The 22800-nt window shown below is 45.3% G+C and overlaps 1 protein-coding gene and 1 long non-coding RNA gene across 4 annotated transcripts in view; one reads left to right on the top strand and one right to left on the bottom strand.

Annotated features, from left to right (window-relative positions):
• The window catches only part of BAIAP2 (BAR/IMD domain containing adaptor protein 2), a 146352-nt gene extending 134902 nt beyond the window's left edge, over window positions 1-11450 (bottom strand). For all 3 annotated transcript variants that reach the window (XM_040439085.1, XM_040439086.1, XM_040439084.1), the window contains exon 1: window positions 11302-11450. In XM_040439085.1, the coding sequence (XP_040295019.1) occupies window positions 11302-11370 (69 nt within the window). In that variant the 5' untranslated portion in view covers window positions 11371-11450. The remainder of the gene's footprint in view (window positions 1-11301) is intronic.
• LOC121006142 overlaps window positions 1-22800 on the top strand; it is a 978004-nt gene that overhangs the window by 666638 nt on the left and 288566 nt on the right. The window lies entirely within an intron of this gene.

Below are 22800 nucleotides of genomic sequence, written 5' to 3'. Positions count from 1 at the left end.
TAGTTTTTGTTTTTTACATCAGTCACGGTATAACCCCTTTGAATGAGGTTTTACCGGCATAAAGAATTCTTGAAAAAGTCTATTTCGGAGCCAAGACACTCCCCCCAATCATACATTTAAATGCAAAATTACTACTCTATTTTAAGGCCTATCATCTATTAACGCAAATGGTACATGAACGGTTTAATTACAGTATCTATACATAAGTATAGATATAAATATCCGCACGGAATAATCCTCCGTCCACTTCACGGATCTAAACCTGCATTATAAAACACAGATCAGCGTTGTCACTCGTTAGCCACATTGCTCGTTACCAAGCACACACATTACAGGCAGCTGCTCCGTCATTAGCATGAATTATACATTCAGCTGGGACCCCATTTCAGTGAGAAATTCGGACAGTAATGTCCTAACAAGCCAAATATTCATGCACACTTCATTATAAAGTATCTGACCATATAATACTGCCATAGAGTGTAATGCAATATTACACAAAATGCAGCCGTACAGTGCACAGATAACCGCCATCGAGCTCAGATACAGGACACGACAGCCAAAGTAGCTGCCTCTGGGAAATGGCCATACAGTGCTCAACAATAGCACCAGGCAGTGTCCATATAATACTGCCACAATGTTACAAATAAAGCAGCCATACAGTGCTCAACAATAGCACTAGCCAGTTTCCATAAAATACCGCCACAATGTACTAAACTGTTACAAATAAAGCAGCCATACAGTGCTCAACAATAGCTCCAGGCAGTGTCCATATAATACCGCCACAATGTTACAAATAAAGCAGCCATACAGTGCTCAACAATAGCTCCAGGCAGTGTCCATATAATACTGCCACAATGTTACAAATAAAGCAGCCATACAGTGCTCAACAATAGCTCCAGGCAGTGTCCATATAATACCGCCAGTGTACTACAGCATTACAAATAAAGCAGCCATACACTGCCCAAATATCAGCAGATTGTACAACAGTAATACAAATTAAGCCACCATACAGTGCTCACACCATAGCACCAGACATCATCCTCCATATAATACCGCCACAGTGTAGCACAATTAGATGCTGCTACAGTAGTGGATTTCACCCTTAAACAATTTGAAATCTCAAAGACAAAACAAGAGGTGAAGCTGAAACAGCAAAGGGTAATGAAGTCGCTACAGACGGCTTGTACCACAAAGTTCTTGCTGACCGAACCGGGAATAATAAACCCCTGAACATCGTCAGGTGGCTCTAATTATTATGGGCGTGTGAGGAACGGTTATTCCATCTTTTCCAAGAGTTTACTGCATTTGATTGATAGATCAGCGCTAATCCCCCCATTACCAGTCTAATACATCTGTGAGGTGATGAGTGAGGAGTCAACGAGGAAACCAAACAAAGGCGCAGAACGAAGAACGTCAGCAGAACACGTCAGCTGCCGGTATAAACAGCCTGTTTACCCATACGGAGCGGGGTCTTCATGACGACAACTTACCTCTACAGACGCAATCAATTCTAGTCAATGTGCCACGGCATGGGCTCACTGCAAAGATCAGGGAATTGCACAGCAAGCAATTTCCTAAGATATGATAGGATTGCTCACTTTAAACCCATAGGACTTCACCATACAGGTGCCATTTCCGGTGGCCTGCAACTCCTAAGAGGACCACATTAAATTTTGTCTTGAAGACCACTATTTGTACGATAATGAGACTACCATGCAAGAGGCTGATGGACATGGAGGAGGAAGGAGAAGACAAATGGGACCGAGCAAGAATAGTCAACGCTTGTGTCTGTTCTGTGACCATATGACCAGAGATTGGACCCCATGGGCTCCATACTGGTCCTCATTCCAGTTCAGAGTAGGAAGAAACTCTCTGCAGTACAAATGGCTGCTCCAAAAAGTAAAAACGTTACCGTAAAGAGGCACACTTAGGAAGTTTATTTCACATTTTAATCAGGAGTGGGGAATAGGCCCCTGCCAGACTACATACCTAATTCATGCTGACGTTTGTCATTTTGGAGGAATGTTGGGCTCATTCGTGGTTCTATCACCCAAATTGTTATTACTTTTAAAGGGGTTATCCAGTCATGATGTGTCTTGGGTTACCTATGGTGACGATCTTCTGAAGTTACTTGGACCATGACAGTACTGCTAAGGTCCTATCTATAAATGGGACTTCAGCCATGACAGTATAGTCTGATAGGTCTGATCTTCAAATGAGACTTGGACAGTACTGCTAAGGACCCATGTTGATTACAGTACTATAGTTCATGTGAACCACTGCTAAGGTCCCATTGTCAAATAGGACTTGAACCATGACAGTACTGCTAAGGTGCTATCCTCAGATAAGACTTGGACCAGGACAGTACAGCTAAGGTCCATGTTCAGAAGGGGTTCTCACCATGACAATACGGATACAGGTCCCCCCTTCAGATGGAAGTTGGCCCATAACCGTACGGCTAAGGTCCCATGTTCATTACAGTACTATGGTTTCATGTTCAGATGGGACTTGAGCCATGACAGTACTGTAAAGGTCCTATCTTCAGACAAAACTTGGACTATAACAGTACTACTATGTGTCTTTGTTCAGATGGGGCTTTCATTATGATACAACTGCGAAAGGTCAAATGTTCAGATGGGACTTGAGCTATGACAGCACTGCTAAGATCCTACGTTGAGTACAGTACTATGGTTCCATGTTCAGATGGGATTTGAACCATGACAATACCATTATGGTTACATGTTTAGATGGGATATGAATAGTGTTGAGCAAACTTCTGTTTTAAGTTCGGCGTCTAAAGTTCGGCTTCCGGTTAGCGAAGAATCCCGATATGGATTCCGAATTCCGTTGTGGTCCGTGGTAGCGGAATCAATAATGGCCGATTATTGATTCCACTACCACGGACCACAACGGAATTCGGAATCCATATCGGGATTCTTCGCTAACCGGAAGCCGAACTTTAGACGCCGAACTTAAAACAGAAGTTCGCTCAACACTAGATATGAACCATGATAGTACAGCTAAGCTCTATAATTGCCACAGTCCTGCATTTGAAGTGACAATCCCGGCAAATTCAAGATCAATACAGTCCAACTTACTATGGTTTCATGTTCAGATGGGATTTGGGCCACGAAAGTACTGTTAGGGTCCAATCTCAGTTTGGGACTTGGAGTACTGCAATCCTGGGTACCATCTTACTTCAGTAATCTCACAAGTGCAGAACAATGACAGAAAATGTATGAATGTCAAGCTCCTACCATGAAAGGAAATGCTACCTCTGGCAATTTAATTTTTTCTGGGAACTTAATTAGCGGAGTATAATCCCAGGCCGCAACGCTCTTATCGAGCATTTTTGTAGTTGTGCAGAACAGAACTGGTTTCCAGTCTACTGGGTAATTAAAGAGGAGCTCTATAGACTGGTAGATTCCAACCCAGAAAACAATTACACTTGAGGCGGCAATTAAAAGAATTGACTTTGCACCCTCTTTAAGAATAGCGGTATGGGCACAAAGAGCTCTGATTGATAGTAACACCTCAGAGTGAAACACAGACCTCCAGGTCACATCCCTTGATGAATGACCCAGGGATGGCTCAAGAGAACAGACAGATCCAGGAAGCTTCCTAAAAGCACAACACAGGTTGCAATTTCCTAGGTGCACAGTTTATCAGGGTCCTGGGGCTAGTACCATGACCACCCCTATTCCTTAAAGTCTACCTTTGGGTTTAAAAGAAGTCAGTACCAGTGAAGTTATACAGGAGTCCCACAGTGCTTGCTCCTTAGAGCTGAACTCCATCAGCAAAGCAAACCCAGATAGCCATTGCTTCAGGATACTTGGGTTACTGCTCGTTGATGTCTATGAAAATTCTTACACCAGGACACCTACAAGATTTTATCCATCCCTCTTCTCTGCATGGACTTCTCTGAGACTGCCAACTCAATGTTGACAGGCCGACCAAAAACTTGTCTTAAGTTCTCGCATACAGCTCCCACCACAATTGTCTATCCCATGCACGAAATTTAGTCTTGCTAGAAGGGAGACATTTGTGGTTCCTGGTTCTTCTAGCTGGTCCAATCCTGATGCGTCCATTTTGACCCTGTTGCTAGTCTTTGCAAAGGTTTCTCTAGAAGACATTCTTGCCTCAGAAGGTTCTTCCTTGGTTTGTAGGTGGTCTTCATCCACTTTTGCTTCATTAGCACCAATACAAACACATCAACTCATGCCCTGGTCTTAGACCGACAACAGATGAAGATCCCCCTAAATTGTTGTATCCATGGTCGGCTTTAGTCAACTTTTCTGTCTTGGAACAGATAGAGCTAACGGGCACTTTGAGCACCTCATATACATCTCATTTACAAGCAGAAAGTCAACGCAAATGATACTTATAGGATTTCTTCCCTGCAGCATTGTGCTGTAAACTGCTAACCAACCGAGGCACCTTAGGCACAGTGCAGACTTAGTACAGTAGGCACACCGCCCACCGGGTAGGAGATGGAGGGTATTGGGGGATGGGGGGGAGACAACATATTCTATTATACCAGAATCAGCTGCATTTCCCGCAATGGACGACACAGGAATAAATAACCGTTCTAGAAACTGAAACGCGGCCAGCCCTCCTCAATGTTACCTTGCCGGAGGCACAACTCATTTTTTTGCATGTTGTCAAAGAGCAGCTAAACATTTTGCTAATGCTATTCCCTCCCTTCTGGCACAGAGAGGGTTACAGCTGCCTGCAGATATAATGTCGCTATGGAGTACCCCCCACCACCACCACCACCTTCCTTGAGGAGATTAAGATCAACTGGAGGATTGAAGCTGTAATAAAGATGGAGAGAAGATGCAGACCCACGCATTCACCTCCTACCCAAAAGTGACAGCGCGCTCCCACACAGACACATATCCAAACTGCTGAAGTGATACGTTAATTGGCGCTCTCGTTTATGAAGGAGGCTAGGGACCCCGCCACCCGCAAGTCGGCGTAACAATCGCACATAAGAAGTCTCTAAAGCGGGTGCAAGAAGGGAAAAAAAATAAAAAAACTCACTCCCATACCTCGGAAAGCTGGGAGACCAGACGTCTAGTGCACATCTAGTTATTATACAGCTTGTGTTCAGAAAGCTGGGTGACAATGGCTACAGAAGGTACAATAAAAGCCATATTCAAAACCAAGGTCAGGGGGTCCATTTCTGCAGGGAAATCACATATCATATAGTAAATGAATTAAGGTGCACCTACCTGCACCTCTTCAAAGGGGTTATGCTATGATTTATGTACAAAATGACACAGCATATAGTACATGGCAATGTCTTTATAAAAAATAAAAAAAAAACTCACATGGATCCAGCATTTATTGCTGCAATTGTTCTGCTAGATTTCTATCAAGCTGGCACCTCAGGGGTGTGTCCTTTCTCACGTGAGGGAAGCTCGGGGGGGGGGGGGGTGCTCTTTGGTACAGCTCTTTCCAAGTACCTGTCACAGGGTAGCAGTTGAAAGATGGAACTGAGCATGTATGACCACCTCAGGTCTGCTATATTATCTTCACGTTGGCACCTCAGGGTCATGTCCTTTCTCAGGTGAGGCGTGTCCCTTCTGCTGCAGCTCTGTCCCCATCACAACTCAGGGGGCATTTCCTTTCTGCTGCAGCTCTCTCCCTATCACAGCTCAGCGGATGTATCCTTTCTGCTGTAGCTCTTTCCTTGTAAGGATGGAACTGAGCATGTGTGACCACCTTGAAGTGAATAAAATACATCTTACAACTGGAGCATTTTTGTAACCGAAAGTAAATTACAAAAAGAACTAGGTTTTTCATGCTGAATTAAAACATTTCATGGGGACAACCCCCTTTAAATAGGGAGAAAGACTTAGGCAAGGCTTACATAGTGCATTTGGTTGCACGACACCAAGGTCTCAGTGACATAGAAAATAATGATTGTGATTGCACTACGACACGATACGGCAGTGGCAAAAAATAAATAAAAAATCTTCTGGATTTGGAGCCCCGCAGTCTTCTCCGGTCTCACCAAACACAGTGCTGTACATTGCATAGCGGCCGTGCTTGGCATTGCGCTCCGACCCATTCACGTCAATACGGCTGAGCTGCGCCTAGGCCAAATGACATGGCCTAGGGAAAGCAGTGAGAAGGGCGCGGTGCTCACAGTGCTGCTGCCTTCTCAAACAGCTGATCGGAGGGGGTCCCGGGCGTCAGACCCCCACCGATCAGTATTAAAATCTCTGAAAACCCCTTTTACTTTAAGTCACATGTGATGGCGACACGTTTTGGCATTACAAAGCAGAACATAGTATACCGCTGAGTGTCCGCCCCTCTACAGGGTAGTCGCACAACACCGCTAGTTCTCCTCCGACCAGCACTGGCCTCAAACTTTTTTGGGAAGTTCTCTTTTGGAGGTCCATGACAAGTCTTATCGCCGGGCACCTGAAATTAGCTGTACTTTATCCATCCCAGGTTCATGCTCATTGTCCTAGCACAACCTAGGGTTGGACTGGCCCAACCGAAGCCTCTCTAGTCCGGATGATAAAGCCTTGCCCAAAAATGTCTGTGGTTCTGCAGAAAATGACCTTATTGCTGCAGGCGACATGACTGATATGGGCAATGAAAATGGCAAAATTCACAAAGCCAGGGGGTGCAACCTCTGCCAATGCCTAATTAAATCCAAGCATGGCCATGCTTACTAAGCGCAGCTACAAGGCTCTTCCAGTCTTGCAATAGTTATGGTACAGGAAATTGGAGTGTGTGTGGTGGTCAGAGAAAAGCAGGGGATCCCCCCCCCCACCCCTCTGAATTAGGTCTGGAGCAGTATGACATCACAAAAAAAAATAAAAAAATAATAAGTTTGCATTTTATCAGAAAACACCACTATGCATGACATTACAGTATTTTAGTAACTGGGACCAAGCTGCAATACCGGACACAACCTGTGGCCAAGAGTGGCGCCGTTTTTTGGAATATAAAAAAAAATGCTAAGCAAACCATTGCTAAAAGTGGCAATGATGTCAAGACCACTTCTCTAAAAAGTTTTGCGCTACAATCATTTCAGAGAATTACAGCATCCAACGCATTTCCAGTCCATCGGTCACACTTAGATCCGTGCACATTTGATGCTTAAATTGGCTGAACACAGATCATTCTGCTTCCCGTCTGATCAGACATCGCGGTCTCAGCGCCCGGAGCGGTGATAATATCTGGCTGCGCCATTCTCAGGGCTTACCTCCATTCTATTCCGTGGAGGGTCATTAATACACTGGCCTCACGAATACAATGCGAGATAGACGCCTGGATTATGAATGTACACCAACAAGCGTCAGTCTGTAGGGTCAGGACATGCTGAGAGTTGTAGTACAGAAAAAACAGCAGTACAGACCTACTGGAACGTATTAAATACTATGCATTGTGTATAAAAAGGTTACAATAACAAATCGCCAGAGCCAAGACAAACAGGCTACACAATCACAAGACGCGGCCAAACAAAACCCATTGTACCCGGCGTAGACTGAATGAAAATCCCACACATATACTCATAGAAATAACTAATTATAAGCCGGGCTGGAATTACCCACCGATCGAATAAGAAGTTTAAAAAAAAGAAGATAATGGATAATCAGATAAAAAAAAAGAAAGAAAAAAATTGAAGAAAAATATGAAAAAAAAAAAATGCACAAAAAATTGATTTAAAAAAATTACCCTAGCTTTTTTAAAGGGCCTCTGTCAGCAGATTTGTACCCATGATACTGGCGCGCTCGGCATCTGAAGGCCTCTGTGTTGGTCCCAAGTTCATATGTGAGAAAAATGAATGTTTTAATATATGCAAATGAGCCTCTAGGAGCAACGGGGGCGTTACCATTACACCTAGAGGCTCTGCTCTCTCTGCAACTTCTGCACCCTCCGCACTTTGATTGACAGGACAAGATGTGATGACGTTTTCACTGCCCTTTAATATGCCATTAAAAGGGGTATTTCCAGGTGGATATTTACCAATAGCTGGGGCCCCAACCCATCTCAAGAATGGAGCCCCAAAGTAAAACAGAGAGCAAGGTGCACCCCTCCATGCAACGTTATGGGACTACTAAATATAACCAGACTGTGGCTCGTTGCGGTGAATGCGCAGCTTGCACCCCATTCATTGCAAAGAACAGAGTGGACTCTGTGTGCTCTCGCCCTGGTCACGGTGGGGCCCTATTCTTAAGGCAGAAGCGAGCCTGAGGTCCTTAGACATTCATAGCCTATCCTATCAACAGGCCGTAAACGTCCAGGTGGGACAATCCCTTTAAGGTTCATTTATATGGCGCAAAGGAGCAGTTGTAGCCCTGACCAGCCTGTGTAAATAAATAATAATATACAGTACAGACCAAAAGTTTGGACAGACCTTCTCATTCAAAGAGTTTTCTTTATTTTCATGACTATGAAAATTGTAGATTCACACTGAAGGCATCAAAACTATGAATTAACACATGTGGAATTATATACATAACAAACAAGGTTCTTCAAAGTAGCCACCTTTTGCTTTGATTACTGCTTTGCACACTCTTGGCATTCTCTTGATGAGCTTCAAGAGGTAGTCCCCTGAAATGGTTTTCACTTCACAGGTGTGCCCTGTCAGGTTTAATAAGTGGGATTTCTTGCCTTATAAATGGGGTTGGAACCATCAGTTGCGTTGAGGAGAAGTCAGGTGGATACACAGCTGATAGTCCTACTGAATAGACTGTTAGAATTTGTATTATGGCAAGAAAAAAGCAGCTAAGTAAAGAAAAACGAGTGGCCATCATTACTTTAAGAAATGAAGGTCAGTCAGTCAGCCGAAAAATTGGGAAAACTTTGAAAGTAAGGGCTATTTGACCATGAAGGAGAGTGATGGGGTGCTGCGCCAGATGACCTGGCCTCCACAGTCACTGGACCTGAACCCAATCGAGATGGTTTGGGGTGAGCTGGACCGCAGAGTGAAGGCAAAAAGGGCCAACAAGTGCTAAGCATCTCTGGGAAGTCCTTCAAGACTGTTGGAAGACCATTTCAGGGGACTACCTCTTGAAGCTCATCAAGAGAATGCCAAGAGTGTGCAAAGCAGTAATCAAAGCAAAAGGTGGCTACTTTGAAGAACCTAGAATATGACATATTTTCAGTTGTTTCACACTTGTTTGTTATGTATATAATTCCACATGTGTTAATTCATAGTTTTGATGCCTTCAGAGTCATGAAAATAAAGAAAACTCTTTGAATGAGAAGGTGTGTCCAAACTTTTGGTCTGTACTATATATTTTAAATCATTGGGATTATTATACTAAAATATGTTTTCTCCTCCAAACACATCCAAAGATCAACTCAGAATCTGGCTAGTTTCAGACAGCCATTAGACAGTTAGTGCTCGGAGTTGGGCCACATGATGCTAAACCTCTGTCTGTTTCCAAGGACAACCACCAGAATGCTAAAAGCAGGCTATATCTAATCCTACTACAATACCGACAAGTATTTAGGACCTGCCATGTTACTGAAGATTAGGAATATACAGTGCTCATTTTTGTCCCTAATTTTTCATCTGCGCCCTCATCAGTTGAATTAAAAATAAATATATATTTTGTATTGAATTTTTACACATTTTATATTACTGGACAGTTTTTTTTTTTATGTCCGTCATATGATTTATGATAAATTGTTTTATCTTATATTTTTACCCAGACAGTGAAGGTAACAAAGCTAAATCCACATCCTGCTCCGTATCCTCCACTTACACAAACAAGAGGGGAAGGAACAACAAGCAAAGCGCTCGGCGTCCACAGCATAATGCAGGTCACCTAGACATAAACTGCGCTTTAAAAAAAAAATATATATATATATATTATATATATATATATATATATATATATATATATTAATAATAATATAAAATATTTTTTAATCTCCATTATATATATATAGATTAAATACGGTATGTGGATAATAATCCCAGCATTAACAACAAGTACACAACAAGTGGCCTCAGTGGTGTCAGAGCCTCAGCTGGGCCCTTGTGCAGCAGAGCAACAGGTCCCTCCTGCCCAACACGTCCCTGTAATTATGCACAAACCTCAACATCGCCCTTCTGTGACAAGGACTCACTATATAATTGAAACTAAATTAATTTTCTACTTCTACAGATTGCTAATGAAACCTAAACGCTAGCATTGTAACCGCAAAAATAATATATATTAAATATAAAAACACAAAATATCCATTAAAAAAAATAGAAATAAAATATAACAATATAATTTTTTTTATTGTATATAACTTTTTGTCTAAAATATATATATATATATATATATATATATATATATATATATATATATATATATATATATATATATATATATTAAAATATTAAATAAAATTGAAAAAAAAAAAAAACTTTCCTAGAAAAGTACTGTATTTATTTATTTATTTATGCAGAATATTTTTATAACCCAGGAAAAATAAATTCTTGTGTATGGGATAAGCCCTAGCACATAAATCCCCTTGTGAACAGCAGTTTCACGTAATATATGACATTTAAAATTCAGATGGAAAATTGAAATCTTCCCGATTATGCAAATTTACGCCATAATAAAAGGCAGGTGGCGGAGAATCTAAAGACTTCCTCTCATGGACACCAGAGACTCGGACGTCTTGGGTGCTTTGCATCTATACAAAATCTGATTGGAGGGGGGATTGGCATCTAATGGGCATACAACCACCACCATCTATACAGTCTGAAACGTAATCAGCATCTGGACAGCACCCAGCTCAACTATAGGGGGGCACACCAAGCCAGGGAGCCCCCAAATGAGCTGCACATTGGTGAGGTGATGCCTGAAAAGATGGACCCCACTTGGCACCACTCATAGTTGTAAGGCATTTCCGTGGGTCATACCATTCTGGTGGGGGTGACCTGTGACTTCGAGACGTAGCAGCCGCAGCCTTCATGGATCACTGCAACATCCACCCCATCAGACACCTTAAAGGGGTTTTCCCAGGGTGGCTACCACCACCATAAGAGCAGGTCTACACCGTCACATGACCACCCTGTCCCACCCCCGAGGAACTGCACCACATTATCTTAACAACAAAAAATAAAGAATGCAAAAATAATTCTGTGGGGAGAAATACAAAGTTGCAGTCTCCCCCCCCCCCCCCCCCGCCCAAAAAAAAGTACAGAACTGGGCTAAAATAGTGCGCCACTTCCTAGGTAGACTGAGACTTTCCATGCATATGTCGCAGAGACCTTGTCTCACTCCATAGACACCTGAGCTGTTATAGCCGCCCCGTCCACCTGCCCCTCACCTTGTAGACATTCTCAGTGAGCCGGTTCACCTCCTCCGAGCGGGACATCCTGGCTCCTGTCAGTGCCATACACCGAGGGAACCGCTGCGGTGATAAGAACAATCCCGGTACCGTCAGCGGCAGCGGGGACAGCGTAATCCTCTATGCTGTCGCTTGTGTCGGAGCTTATATACCGGGAGGCGTGGTCTCTGTGTGCAAGACACGCCCATTGCTTGACACCAAGCGAAAGCCTCCGCCCGATGTTCCCGCCTCTTATTTAAATACAGGGTCCAGTCTCTGCGTTGCTTAGCAACAGCCGCTTTCCCCGGACGCTCGAGCGCTGCCGGCCCCCGCACGCTCACATTGCAGTGTTATTACCGGCAGTCGTTTATAATGAGTGTGTCCGTGACTGCCGGCCACAGCTGGCGGGGGTCAGTTCCCGCTTAAATGAGAGGCGAGCAATGGGTGACCACCAGCAGGCCCTAATTACAGCTTGTCACCCAGCTTTCCTAGATTCCTGAGAGGCAAATCATTCTCTGTACACTCAAGAGTCTGGGAAAGCTGGGTGAGGGCCCCTGCTGGAGGTGGTCGTGGTGGACCAGAGCCTAAAATCACCTCAGAACAGCATGTACCATATATAGTATATACCAACCTAAAGGGAACATTTCCGGGGGTTCCCATCATTTAAGAGACGGGACAACCACCACCCTATGTCTCTCCAGTAAGGCCCCATGCACACCATCATATTTTTGATCCGCCTCCGATCCGCATTTTCTGAGAATCAGATGTGGACCCGTTAATTTCAATAGGGCCAAACAAAAAAAAGTAGCCATGAAAAAAAAATACAGTCCAGTGCAAACCAAATAATACAGTCCAGTGCAAAATACCCCCCAGCAGAACCAGATACCACAGCGCAGCACAGAATACTGCAATCCTGTCACGAGGGTGTCAAGAGCCACGTCTGACTCCGTTATACCCAGGGTCAGGAAGTCGCAGCGGGTGGCTGCGCGCTCTATGTATAAAGACAGTGCTGTTTATTAATGGTAGCTTTCTGGGTTTGCCTTGCAATCCTTTTTGGCTCACTCAGGGATCCGTAGCTTCTCCTCCTCAGCTGTTTCTTGTCCAGCAATCCCAACCTCCTTATATTCCCATCTCCCACTTCTCTGGTTGCCAGATATAGAGCTTCCTGCCTGGACTTCTATACTGACCCACTGGAGCTGTGTAGCTGAGATCCCTGGTTGTTGTTCCAGAACGTTACCCTCCGGATCCCTGTTGGGCCTTGGTGGTCTGCTGTTGTCGCCCACCTGGGATTATATGTTTGTCTGTATTGTCTGTCCTTCCCTTGGTGTTTTCCTTTAGAGCTAGTGGTGCGGACTAGTGTTCCCACCGCCCCGTTCACTACATAGGGCTCATCTTAGGGAAAGCCAGGGTTTAGGCACGTGATCGGCGTACGGGTGAGGAACCCGTCTAGGGACGTCAGGGCAGTCAGGTGCCAGCTGCAAGGTGAGTCAGGGGTCACCACCTTTCCCTCTCCCTTGGGCAGGGCTTTCCCTTCTCCCTCCCTGTGCGTGACGCCGGTCATTACATTATATCTGGCCCTTATTTTGTGTAGGTATAAAAAAAAAAATCTTTCTACCTACTTAGACTCCAGTATGGATCAAATTGCTGCTCTGTCCAAACAATTTCATGGCCTGTCTTTGGAGGTGGCAGGATTGAAGGCGTCGGTCCTCCAGCAACAGCAGCAATTGCAACAGACCGCAAGCCCAGCGGTTGCTACTGGTAACCAGGTTGCTGCGGAACCCAAGGTTGTTCTTCCTGACAGATTTTCTGGGGGAAGGGACAAATTTGTGACGTTCCGTGAGGCCTGTAAGTTATATTTTAAGCTGCGCCCTTACTCCTCTGGTAATGAAGAACAACGGGTGGGGGTTGTTATTTCCCTGCTGCAGGGGGACCCGCAATCCTGGGCGTTCTCTTTACCCACTGATTCCCAGGCTCTTCGGTCAGTGGATGAATTTTTTGGGGCCTTGGGTCTCATATATGACGACCCTGACCAAGTCGCACTGGCTGAATCAAAATTACGGAGACTCCTACAGGGAGATCGGTCAGCAGAGGAATATTGCGCAGAGTTCCGTAGGTGGGCTACGGATACCCAGTGGAACGACCCGGCTCTCAGGAGTCAGTTCTGCTCTGGGTTATCCGAAAGGGTTAAGGATGCGCTTGCGCTGTATGAGACTCCCTTTTCCCTTGATGCGGTTATGTCCCTTGCTATCAGAATAGATAGACGTCTTAGGGACAGATTGAAAAATCCGGAGCAACTGGTAACCCCTCCCAAGCAGCAGTTAGTCTGTACGGACTTAGACGAGCCTATGCAGCTAGGAGGAACTACTCGTCAGGTCCGTCCTCCTGAGGCTCGCCGTAGGCGTGGGGTTTGTTTTTTCTGTGGGGAGAGGGGTCATTTTATTAATGTCTGTCCTTCCTTTCTCAAAAACAAAGGACCGTCGGAAAACTACTAACCCCAGGCTGTGTGGAGGATGTCAGCCGGGGGGTATACGTTTCCTCCATACGAACATCTCAATTTGTGTTGCCAGCGGTTGTTGTTTTTGGCGTTAAGACGGAGACTATTTCTTTTTTTCTAGACAGTGGAGCAGGAGTAAATTTGATAGATGCCCATTTTGCCCACACTATGGGTTTGTCTCTCTGTATGCTACAGAGACCTATTCCCATATTCGCTATTGATTCTGCTCCTCTGTCTCAGAGAAACCTCACTCACATTGTCCATAACTTACACCTTCGGGTAGGGGACCACCATAACGAGATGCTTTCAGGTTATGTTCTGGAGGGGCTTCCCACTCCGGTAGTGCTGAGTCTTCCCTGGTTGGTAGCGCACAATCCAGTGGTGGATTGGCAGGCCAGGGAGATATCGGAGTGGAGTGAGCAGTGCAGAGAAAATTGCTTAAATAGCAATTGCTTAGTCGCCTCCATAGCTACTCTACCTACATTTGTTTCGGACTTTGAGGACGTTTTTTCTGAAAAGGGTTGTCAGAAGTTACCACCTCATCGTCCTTATGATTGCCCGGTTAACCTGATTCCCGGTGCAAAATTACCCAAGACCAGGTTATATAATCTTTCGGGTCCGGAGAGACAAGCCTTGAAAGATTATATCTCCGAGAGCTTGGCTAAGGGACACATCAGACTCTCTTCTTCACCCGTGGCTGCAGGGTTTTTCTACGTTAAAAAGAAAGATGGGGGCCTGCGTCCTTGCCTAGATTTTCGCGAATTAAACCGGATAACCATCCGAGACCCATACCCTCTTCCTCTCATTCCTGACCTGTTTAACCAGATTGCGGGTGCTAGGTGGTTCTCCAAACTTGATCTTAGGGGGGCCTACAATCTGATTGGTATCAAGGAAGGGGATGAGTGGAAGACAGCTTTTAACACCCCTGAGGGGCATTATGAAAATCTAGTCATGCCTTTCGGTCTGACCAATGCTCCTGCTGTCTTCCAACATTTCGTTAATGACATTTTTAGTCACCTAATCGGCAGGTTTGTGGTAATATACCTAGATGATATTTTAATTTATTCGTCTGATCTGAGAACACATGAGGTGCATGTCAGACAGGTACTGCAGGTCCTACGGACGAATAAATTATATGCTAAAATTTAAAAGTGTGCCTTCGCCGTTCAGGAAATACAGTTCCTAGGTTATTTATTATCTGCTTCAGGTTTCCGTATGGATCCTAGGAAGGTCCAGGCAATTTTAGATTGGGATCTTCCTGAGAACCTCAAAGCACTGCAACGGTTCTTGGGCTTCGCAAATTTCTATAGAAAGTTCATTAAAAATTATTCGGTGATTGTCAAACCCCTTACTGACATGACTAGGAAGGGGACTGATTTTTCTAAATGGTCTTACGCCGCTAAAATTGCTTTTTCCTCTCTAAAAGAGAGGTTTACCTCAGCACCTGTACTAGTCCAACCTGATGTCTCCCAGCCTTTTATTGTTCAAGTTGATGCGTCAGAGGTGGGAGTGGGGGCTGTGCTGTCTCAGGGTCCGTCTCCTGGCAAATGGCGCCCTTGTGCGTTCTTTTCTAAAAAACTATCTGCAGCAGAAAAGAACTATGATATTGGCAATAGGGAACTATTAGCTATTAAACTAGCGTTTGAAGAATGGCGTTACTTTTTAGAGGGGGCAATCCACCCCGTCACTGTGATTACGGACCACAAGAAACTTCTGTACCTCGAATCAGCTAAGCGTCTCACCCCTAGACAAGCTAGGTGGTCGCTATTTTTTTACCAGGTTTAACTTTGTTATTACCTATCGTCCTGGGGCAAAAAATACCAAGGCAGATGCATTATCTCGTAGTTTCCCTGGAGGGGGTAATGTGAGTGATCCAGTACCCATTCTACAAAGAGGAGTGGTTGTCTCTGCGGTACACTCTGTTCTGGAGGGGAAGGTGTTAGAGGCCCAGGGGGACGCCCCGGTCTCTTGCCCCTCAGAGAAATTTTTGTACCGTTGAACCTGCGTCTCGAATTATTAAAGGAACATCATAATTCGGCACTTGCTGGGCGCCCGGGTAGTAAAGCAACCTTGGAGCTATTGTCTTGTCATTTTTGGTGGCCAAGGTTGCGTCAGGATGTAATAGATTTTGTGTCTTCTTGTTCTACTTGTGCGCGCGCGAAAGTCTCTCATACACGTCCTGAAGGGTCTTTATTGCCACTTGTCATTCCCAATAGACCATGGACACATCTGTCAATGGATTTTATCACTGACTTACCTTTGTCTGCGGGTAAAACAGTTATCTTGGTAGTAGTGGACAGGTTGAGCAAAATGGTACACTTAATTGCGTTACCCGCACTACCTAATGCTAAGACTCTTGCTCAGGTATTCATCAGTGAAATCGTGAAGCTTCACGGGGTCCCTTCCGATGTTGTTTCGGATCGGGGAACCCAGTTTATTTCTAAATTTTGGAAAGCTTTTTGTTCCCGTTTGGGGGTACACTTGTCCTTTTCCTCAGCTTTCAATCCTCAGTCGAATGGACAGACTGAGCGTACCAACCAAAACCTTGAGACATATCTAAGATGTTTTGTGTCTGAAAACCAAGAGGTGTGGTCATCATATTTACCGTTAGCTGAGTTTGCCATAAATAATCGTCGTCAGGAATCCACTGGCAAGTCACCATTTCTTGGTGCATATGGTTTTCATCCCCAATTCTGTACTTTCAAAGAGGGGGGGTCTTCTGGGGTTCCCGAAGAGGAATGGTTTTCGTCATCTCTTTCTTCTGTATGGCAGAAGGTGCAAGCTAATTTGAAAAATATGGGAGGTAAATATAAATGCATGGCTGATAAGAGACGGTCGCCAGGTCCGGACCTAGGAGTGAATGACTGTGTGGTTGTCTACTAGGAATATTAAATTAAAGGTTCCCTCTTGGAAACTGGGTCCTAGGTTCATTGGCCCTTACAAAATAGTAGCCATCATTAACCCCGTGGCTTTTCGCCTGGAGCTACCTCAGACTTTTAAAATCCATAACGTCTTCCATAAGTCGTTACTCAAGAAGTATGTTCCACCTCTAGAACCGTCACCGCTGCCACCTCCCCCTGTTGTTGTGGATGGTAATCTAGAGTTTCAAATATCCAAAATTGTTGATTCTCGTCGGGTCCGCCGCTCTCTTCAATATCTGGTGCATTGGAGGGGTTACGGTCCCGAGGAAAGAATGTGGGTTCCAGCGTCTGCGGTAAACGCTGACAGGTTAGTTCGGGCTTTTCATGCCTCTCATCCTGAGAGACCTAGTCCTGAGTGTCCGGAGGCCCCTCGTAGAGAGGAGGGTACTGTCACGAGGGTGTCAAGAGCCACGCCTGACTCCGTTATACCCGGGGTCAGGAAGTCGCAGCGGGTGGCTGCGCGCTCTATGTCTAAAGACAGTGCTGTTTATTAATGGTAGCTTTCTGGGTTTGCCTTGCAATCCTTTTTGGCTCACTCAGGGATCAGTAGCTTCTCCTCCTCAGCTGTTTCTTGTCCAGCAATCCCAACCTCCTTATATTCCCATCTCTCACTTCTCTGGTTGCCAGATATAGAGCTTCCTGCCTGGACTTCTATACTGACCCACTGGAGCTGTGTAGCTGTGTTCCCTGGTTGTTGTTCCAGAACGTTACCCTCCGGATCCCTGTTGGGCCTTGGTGGTCTGCTGTTGTCCTCCACCTGGGATTATATGTTTGTCTGTATTGTCTGTCCTCTCCTTGGTGTTTTCCTCTTAGTGTCAGTGGTGCGGACTAGTGATCCCACTGCCCCGTTCACTACATAGGGCTCATCTTGGGGAAAGCCAGGGTTTAGGCACGTGATCGGCGTACGGGTGAGGAACCCGTCTAGGGACGTCAGGGCAGTCAGGTGCCAGCCGCAAGTTGAGTCAGGGGTCACTACCTTTCCCTCTCCTTTGGACAGGGCCTTCCCATTTCCCTCCCTTTGCGTGACGCCGGTCATTACAAATCCCTGCTGCACTATTTAACTGTATTACTGTCCCGAGGACAGTGATACAGTTGAGTTCAGGAGGGTATCTGCGGCTGCTGGCCGGGTGCATTAGTACCTAATACTCCTAGTATTATTTAATGCTGAGAGCATCAGATCGTAATGTTCCAAGCCAGCGGCAGTAAGGAGGGCTCGGGCAACACCCTGGGCATCGGCCCAACTGGAAATTTCCCTGTAGGTTGTATGGCCAATCCGCCACTGTTTTGCTGGCCAGCTTTTTTTCTGTAGGCCTTACCGTGACTGTGTATGGGCCCAATTCACACAACTGTATTTTTGTTTCGCATCCAAACCACATTTTTTGCGTTTCGGATGTCGACCCATTCATTTAAAAAAAAATTGAACATGTCCTTTTCTTGTCCTTTTAGTGGACAATTTGTAAAATGGCCGACTTTGAAAAAAATGGTGGCATGCACATAGCCGGGATCGTGTTTTGCAGATCCACGATTTGAGGACCACAAAATGGATACAGTCATGTGCATGATTCCTTATGTGTTTTCTATTGAATTTATTGTACAGTGGACATCTCCCTTAGGCCTCAAGCACACGACCATATTCCTTTTGCAGTCCACAAAACACGGATGTTACCTGTGTGACGTCCGTGTTGCATCCGTTTTATCTTTTTGGGTAACGGACACATGGATGCGGATAGCACACGGATGACATCTGCGTGTGGTCAGTTTTTTGACAGACCTATAAAAATTAATGGATCCGTGTGCAATCCGCAAAAAATGCAGATCGGGCACAGATACAAAATACGGTCGTGTGCATGAGGCCTTACAGCTAATGGAAAGGGAAAAAAATCCGGTACTGTGTTAGACCGTAGAAAATTATTTTATCGCCATCAGTAAGGTCTCGTGCTCATGACTAAATTTTTTCATCCGTGTGCTATCCACAGTTTTTGCACATTCTTGTATTTTGGGCAGATGCGTGCGGCCTTTCTGTAAATGATAAAACATGTCCCGCTCTTGTCTGTATTACGGACGAGATTAGTCCTTTGTATTGATGGGAGTGTGAAAAACGCGGAATGCAAAAGGAACTTTTAATTACCTCTTTCAAGGAGCATATTATGTGCCAAAAATATAATAAATAAAAAAATTGCAAAAAAAAAAAAAACAACACACCCCAACTCAAACCATCGCCATACTCGCACCGTGCATGCAAAACTATACACTATATATCAAAACGACCAACACGGGGCGTGGTTTGCCGGCCGAGCAAGATGGCTGCGTGAGTTTGAGCTCCGGCACTACCTCAGCGACAGCGGGATAATATAACCCACAAACAAGATTTCAACTGCAGCCGAGAGACCACAGACGGTCCGGATGATGACTAGAGGCAAGAGATCCGTGAAAAACCAGGGAAAGCTGGACTTTTACCTGGGTAAAGGCGTCCCTCCTAGAGATGCATCTCCTCAACCCGGCCAGCAAAGCCTCGATGTTCCAGAGGCCCGGAACTGCTCTCAGGTTGACACGACAGTTGACTCAGCAGACGCCACGTTTGACCAGCTATCACCTGCCTCACTCGGATCCCCGACGGGGTATGGGCAGCCCGGAGCGTCCCGCGGATCACAAGCAGGGAGCCCACAGAAGCGCGCCAATACACCGGCGCCATCTTCAAACTCGCCTAAAGCAGGTCAAACACGACTGCAGCAGGCCAAAGAGACACCGAACGGGGAGGTAAGTGACCACACTACCCCGGCTATACAGGCGATTCTGACTGATGATAAGCCTGCTTCCAGCAACCTATTAAAGGACATGCTAGTCCTTCTTAGTGAGTCCATGCATAAGGACTTAACCGCCCTAGTCCGTCCACTTCAAGCTGCAGTGCTGGCGGTGGAGGGCAGAGTGGATCATATTGAGACCAAGATGGGAGATTTTGCCTCATCACACAACCAGCTTATTGATTCCCACAACGACTTATCTGAAGAAATAGACCGGCTCAAAGCTAAAGTAGTAGACCTGGAGGACAGGTCACGCCGGAATAACCTTAAATTCCGGGGGGTCCCCGAGGAAATAGCACCTAAGGATTTAACTCCTTATCTACAAAGCCTCATGTCAGCCCTGATACCAGATCTCTCTCCTCATGATCTTACCTTGGATAGAGCACACAGGGTGATGAGGCCAAAACACCTTCCCAGCACGTCGCCGAGAGATGTCCTGGTGCGGGTCCATTTCTTCCATATTAAAGAAGCCATATTAGCAGCATCCAGGAAACTAGGCGCACTGCCTTCTCCATACAGCCAAATCAAGATCTTCGCGGATTTGTCGGCCGTTACTCTTCAACAGCGGAGATCCCTCAGTGCCTTTACTTCCACTCTACGGCACAATACCATTCCATACAGGTGGGGGTTCCCGACCAAAGTCTTGATCCATCACCAGGGAGCCGTCCACGTCGTCACCTCCTTAGAATCCGGGAAGAAACTTCTGGACTCTTGGAACATCCCGATGGAGGTCCCGGACCAGGGACACAGCCCATCTGCTCCCCTGGACTCTGGTTGGCAACTAGTATCCCAGAAGAGGAAATCCCACCGTGACAGGTGATCGTGGGTTTACAGACACACTACTGATCGCGGTAGTGTTGTGCAGTCCTTCCCGGCCAGGAGCCGTGATATTTGCCCTAACGAATGTTTTGCGGCACCATATGCCGTGTTTTTGTTAGTCTCTTCTCAGTTTTGATTTTGATTTTGTTATCTGAGTTATGCAGATATGTTTTTCTTTGTATGTCCTGTTACTCAGTACACTCACATGATGGGAAGTTAATAGGCTCTACTGCTATAAAAGGCCTTTATTTACAATGCTCTATATCTTATTGGTGCGCTACACCTGCACAGCATAGTCTTCTTCCAACATGGTCTTTAAAGTGATTGCCATCAATACTAAGGGCCTGAACAGCCCATTTAAGAGGTCTATGCTGTGGAGGGAGACGAGAGCTTTGGGAGGGGATATCATCTGCGCAACTGAGACACACCTGTTGAAAGAGGATGCCCATAGACTCAAAAATACTCATTTCCCCCATATTTTCCATTCACATTTTAAGAAAAAACAGAGGGGTGTGATGGTTGCAATCAAGGATTCGGTTGTGTTTCAGTTGTCCAGATCTATAGAAGATCAGAATGGCCGATATATTATACTGATAGCATCTATAAATAATGTGACATACACGATGGTGTTTGTATATGTCCCTAACAAACACCAATTACACTTTTTACGTAAACTAATGAATAAGGTGAACGCAGTGAAGGAAGGCTTGGTCCTCTGGGGGGGAGACTTTAATTCCATTTCAGATCCTCACTTGGATTCAACATCCAAGACCAGAGCTCACCCACAGAGTCTCAACCAGATTTTACTGAGGGAGGATCTCTATGATATTTGGAGGTTACACCATGATAGAGAAAGGGACTATTCGTTCTTCTCGAACGCCCACCAAACCTACTCCAGAATTGATATCTTCCTAGTTGATCGCCACCTCCTGCGAAATGCCACTCACTCCTCCATAGAATTAATCACATGGTCTGACCATGCGCCCATCACTTTGACTATTAGTGAAACCACCAATAGACCCCCCTATTCCCCATGGCGCAATAATACGTTCCTGTTGGAACATCCTAAATACAAACTAACACTGCTTGAAGGCCTGGAGGAATTCTTCCGCATTAACGATGGGTCTGTATCAAACCCATTCTCGTTGTGGAATGCCCATAAGGCATTCATGCGGGGACTATTTATAAAAGCTGGATACAGGGCAAAAAAAGATAGAGAGGAGCGAATTCATACGTTAACCCAACAGATCAGATCCTTAGAATCCTGCAATAAAACCAACTCTTCCGATACTGTTGGAACCCAACTGCAGAACCTACGCCTCCAACTAAAAGAATGTCTCCTCTATAAATATGAGAAACACCTAAAAACAGTTCGTGCGACATATTACGCGCAAGACAACAAATCAGGAAAGTTACTAGCTCGTAGACTGAAGGAGAGATCCGCTAAAGCTAAGACCCCCTTCATTACGGAACAACAGACGGGTAAAAAGATAATTGACCCTCAGGGAATTGCGAATTCCTTCAAAAGCTTTTATGAAGCTCTCTACAACTTGAAGCCACAGCACGACACTCCCCCTCAAACAGCAGCAGCGGTTGACCAATTTTTAAGCTCTCTTGCTCTCCCTAGCCTCACCAAGACCCAACTAGAAGCCATAAACTCTCCCATTACACAACAGGAAATCCTTGGTGTCATTTCCAAGATGCCTAATAACAAAGCTCCCGGCCCAGACGGGTTTTCGAATGCATATTACAAGAAATTTAAAAAGGAACTTTCCCCATACTTAGGCCAAATTTTCTGCCAAACTATGAACACAGGCAGTCTCCCCAAAGAGATGTTAGAAGCGACAATAGTCACTATACCTAAAACTGACCCCCCCGCGGATGACACAAAAAAATACCGCCCGATATCGCTCTTAAACACCGACACAAAAATATACGCGAAGATCCTAGCGAATCGCTTAGCACCCTATATGTCAACCCTTACCCACGTTGACCAGGTAGGTTTTGTAAGAGGCAGACAGCTACAAGATAACTCCAGACGTACCCTAAATATATTGGACTATGTACAGAGATCGAAACTTCCTACTCTGCTGGTCACATTAGATGCCGAGAAGGCATTTGATCGTATTAACTGGTCATATGCCTTCGCAGTCTTATCGAAGATGGGATTCTCTGGTGCCATCCTGGCGGCTATCAAAGCATTATATACCCAACCTAGTGCTAGGGTGTGGGTCAATGGGGCACTTTCAGACCCATTTGACATTTCCAATGGTACCCGCCAGGGTTGCCCCCTATCCCCTTTGATATTCATTTTGACTATTGAGCCCCTAGCCCAGGCCTTGAGACAGTGCCAGGGAATAACAGGCATTAATATAGGAGACAAAGAACACACGGTCAGCCTATATGCTGACGACATTATTCTGACATTGACAAATCCCCAAACGTCTCTTACAGCAGCTATCAA

The sequence above is a fragment of the Bufo bufo genome, chromosome 6, assembly GCF_905171765.1.
Source record: "Bufo bufo chromosome 6, aBufBuf1.1, whole genome shotgun sequence".
In the NCBI taxonomy this organism is placed as follows: Eukaryota; Metazoa; Chordata; class Amphibia; order Anura; family Bufonidae; genus Bufo; species Bufo bufo.
Note: the sequence above shows the minus strand (reverse complement) of the source record. Positions and strands in the feature narration are given on the sequence as shown.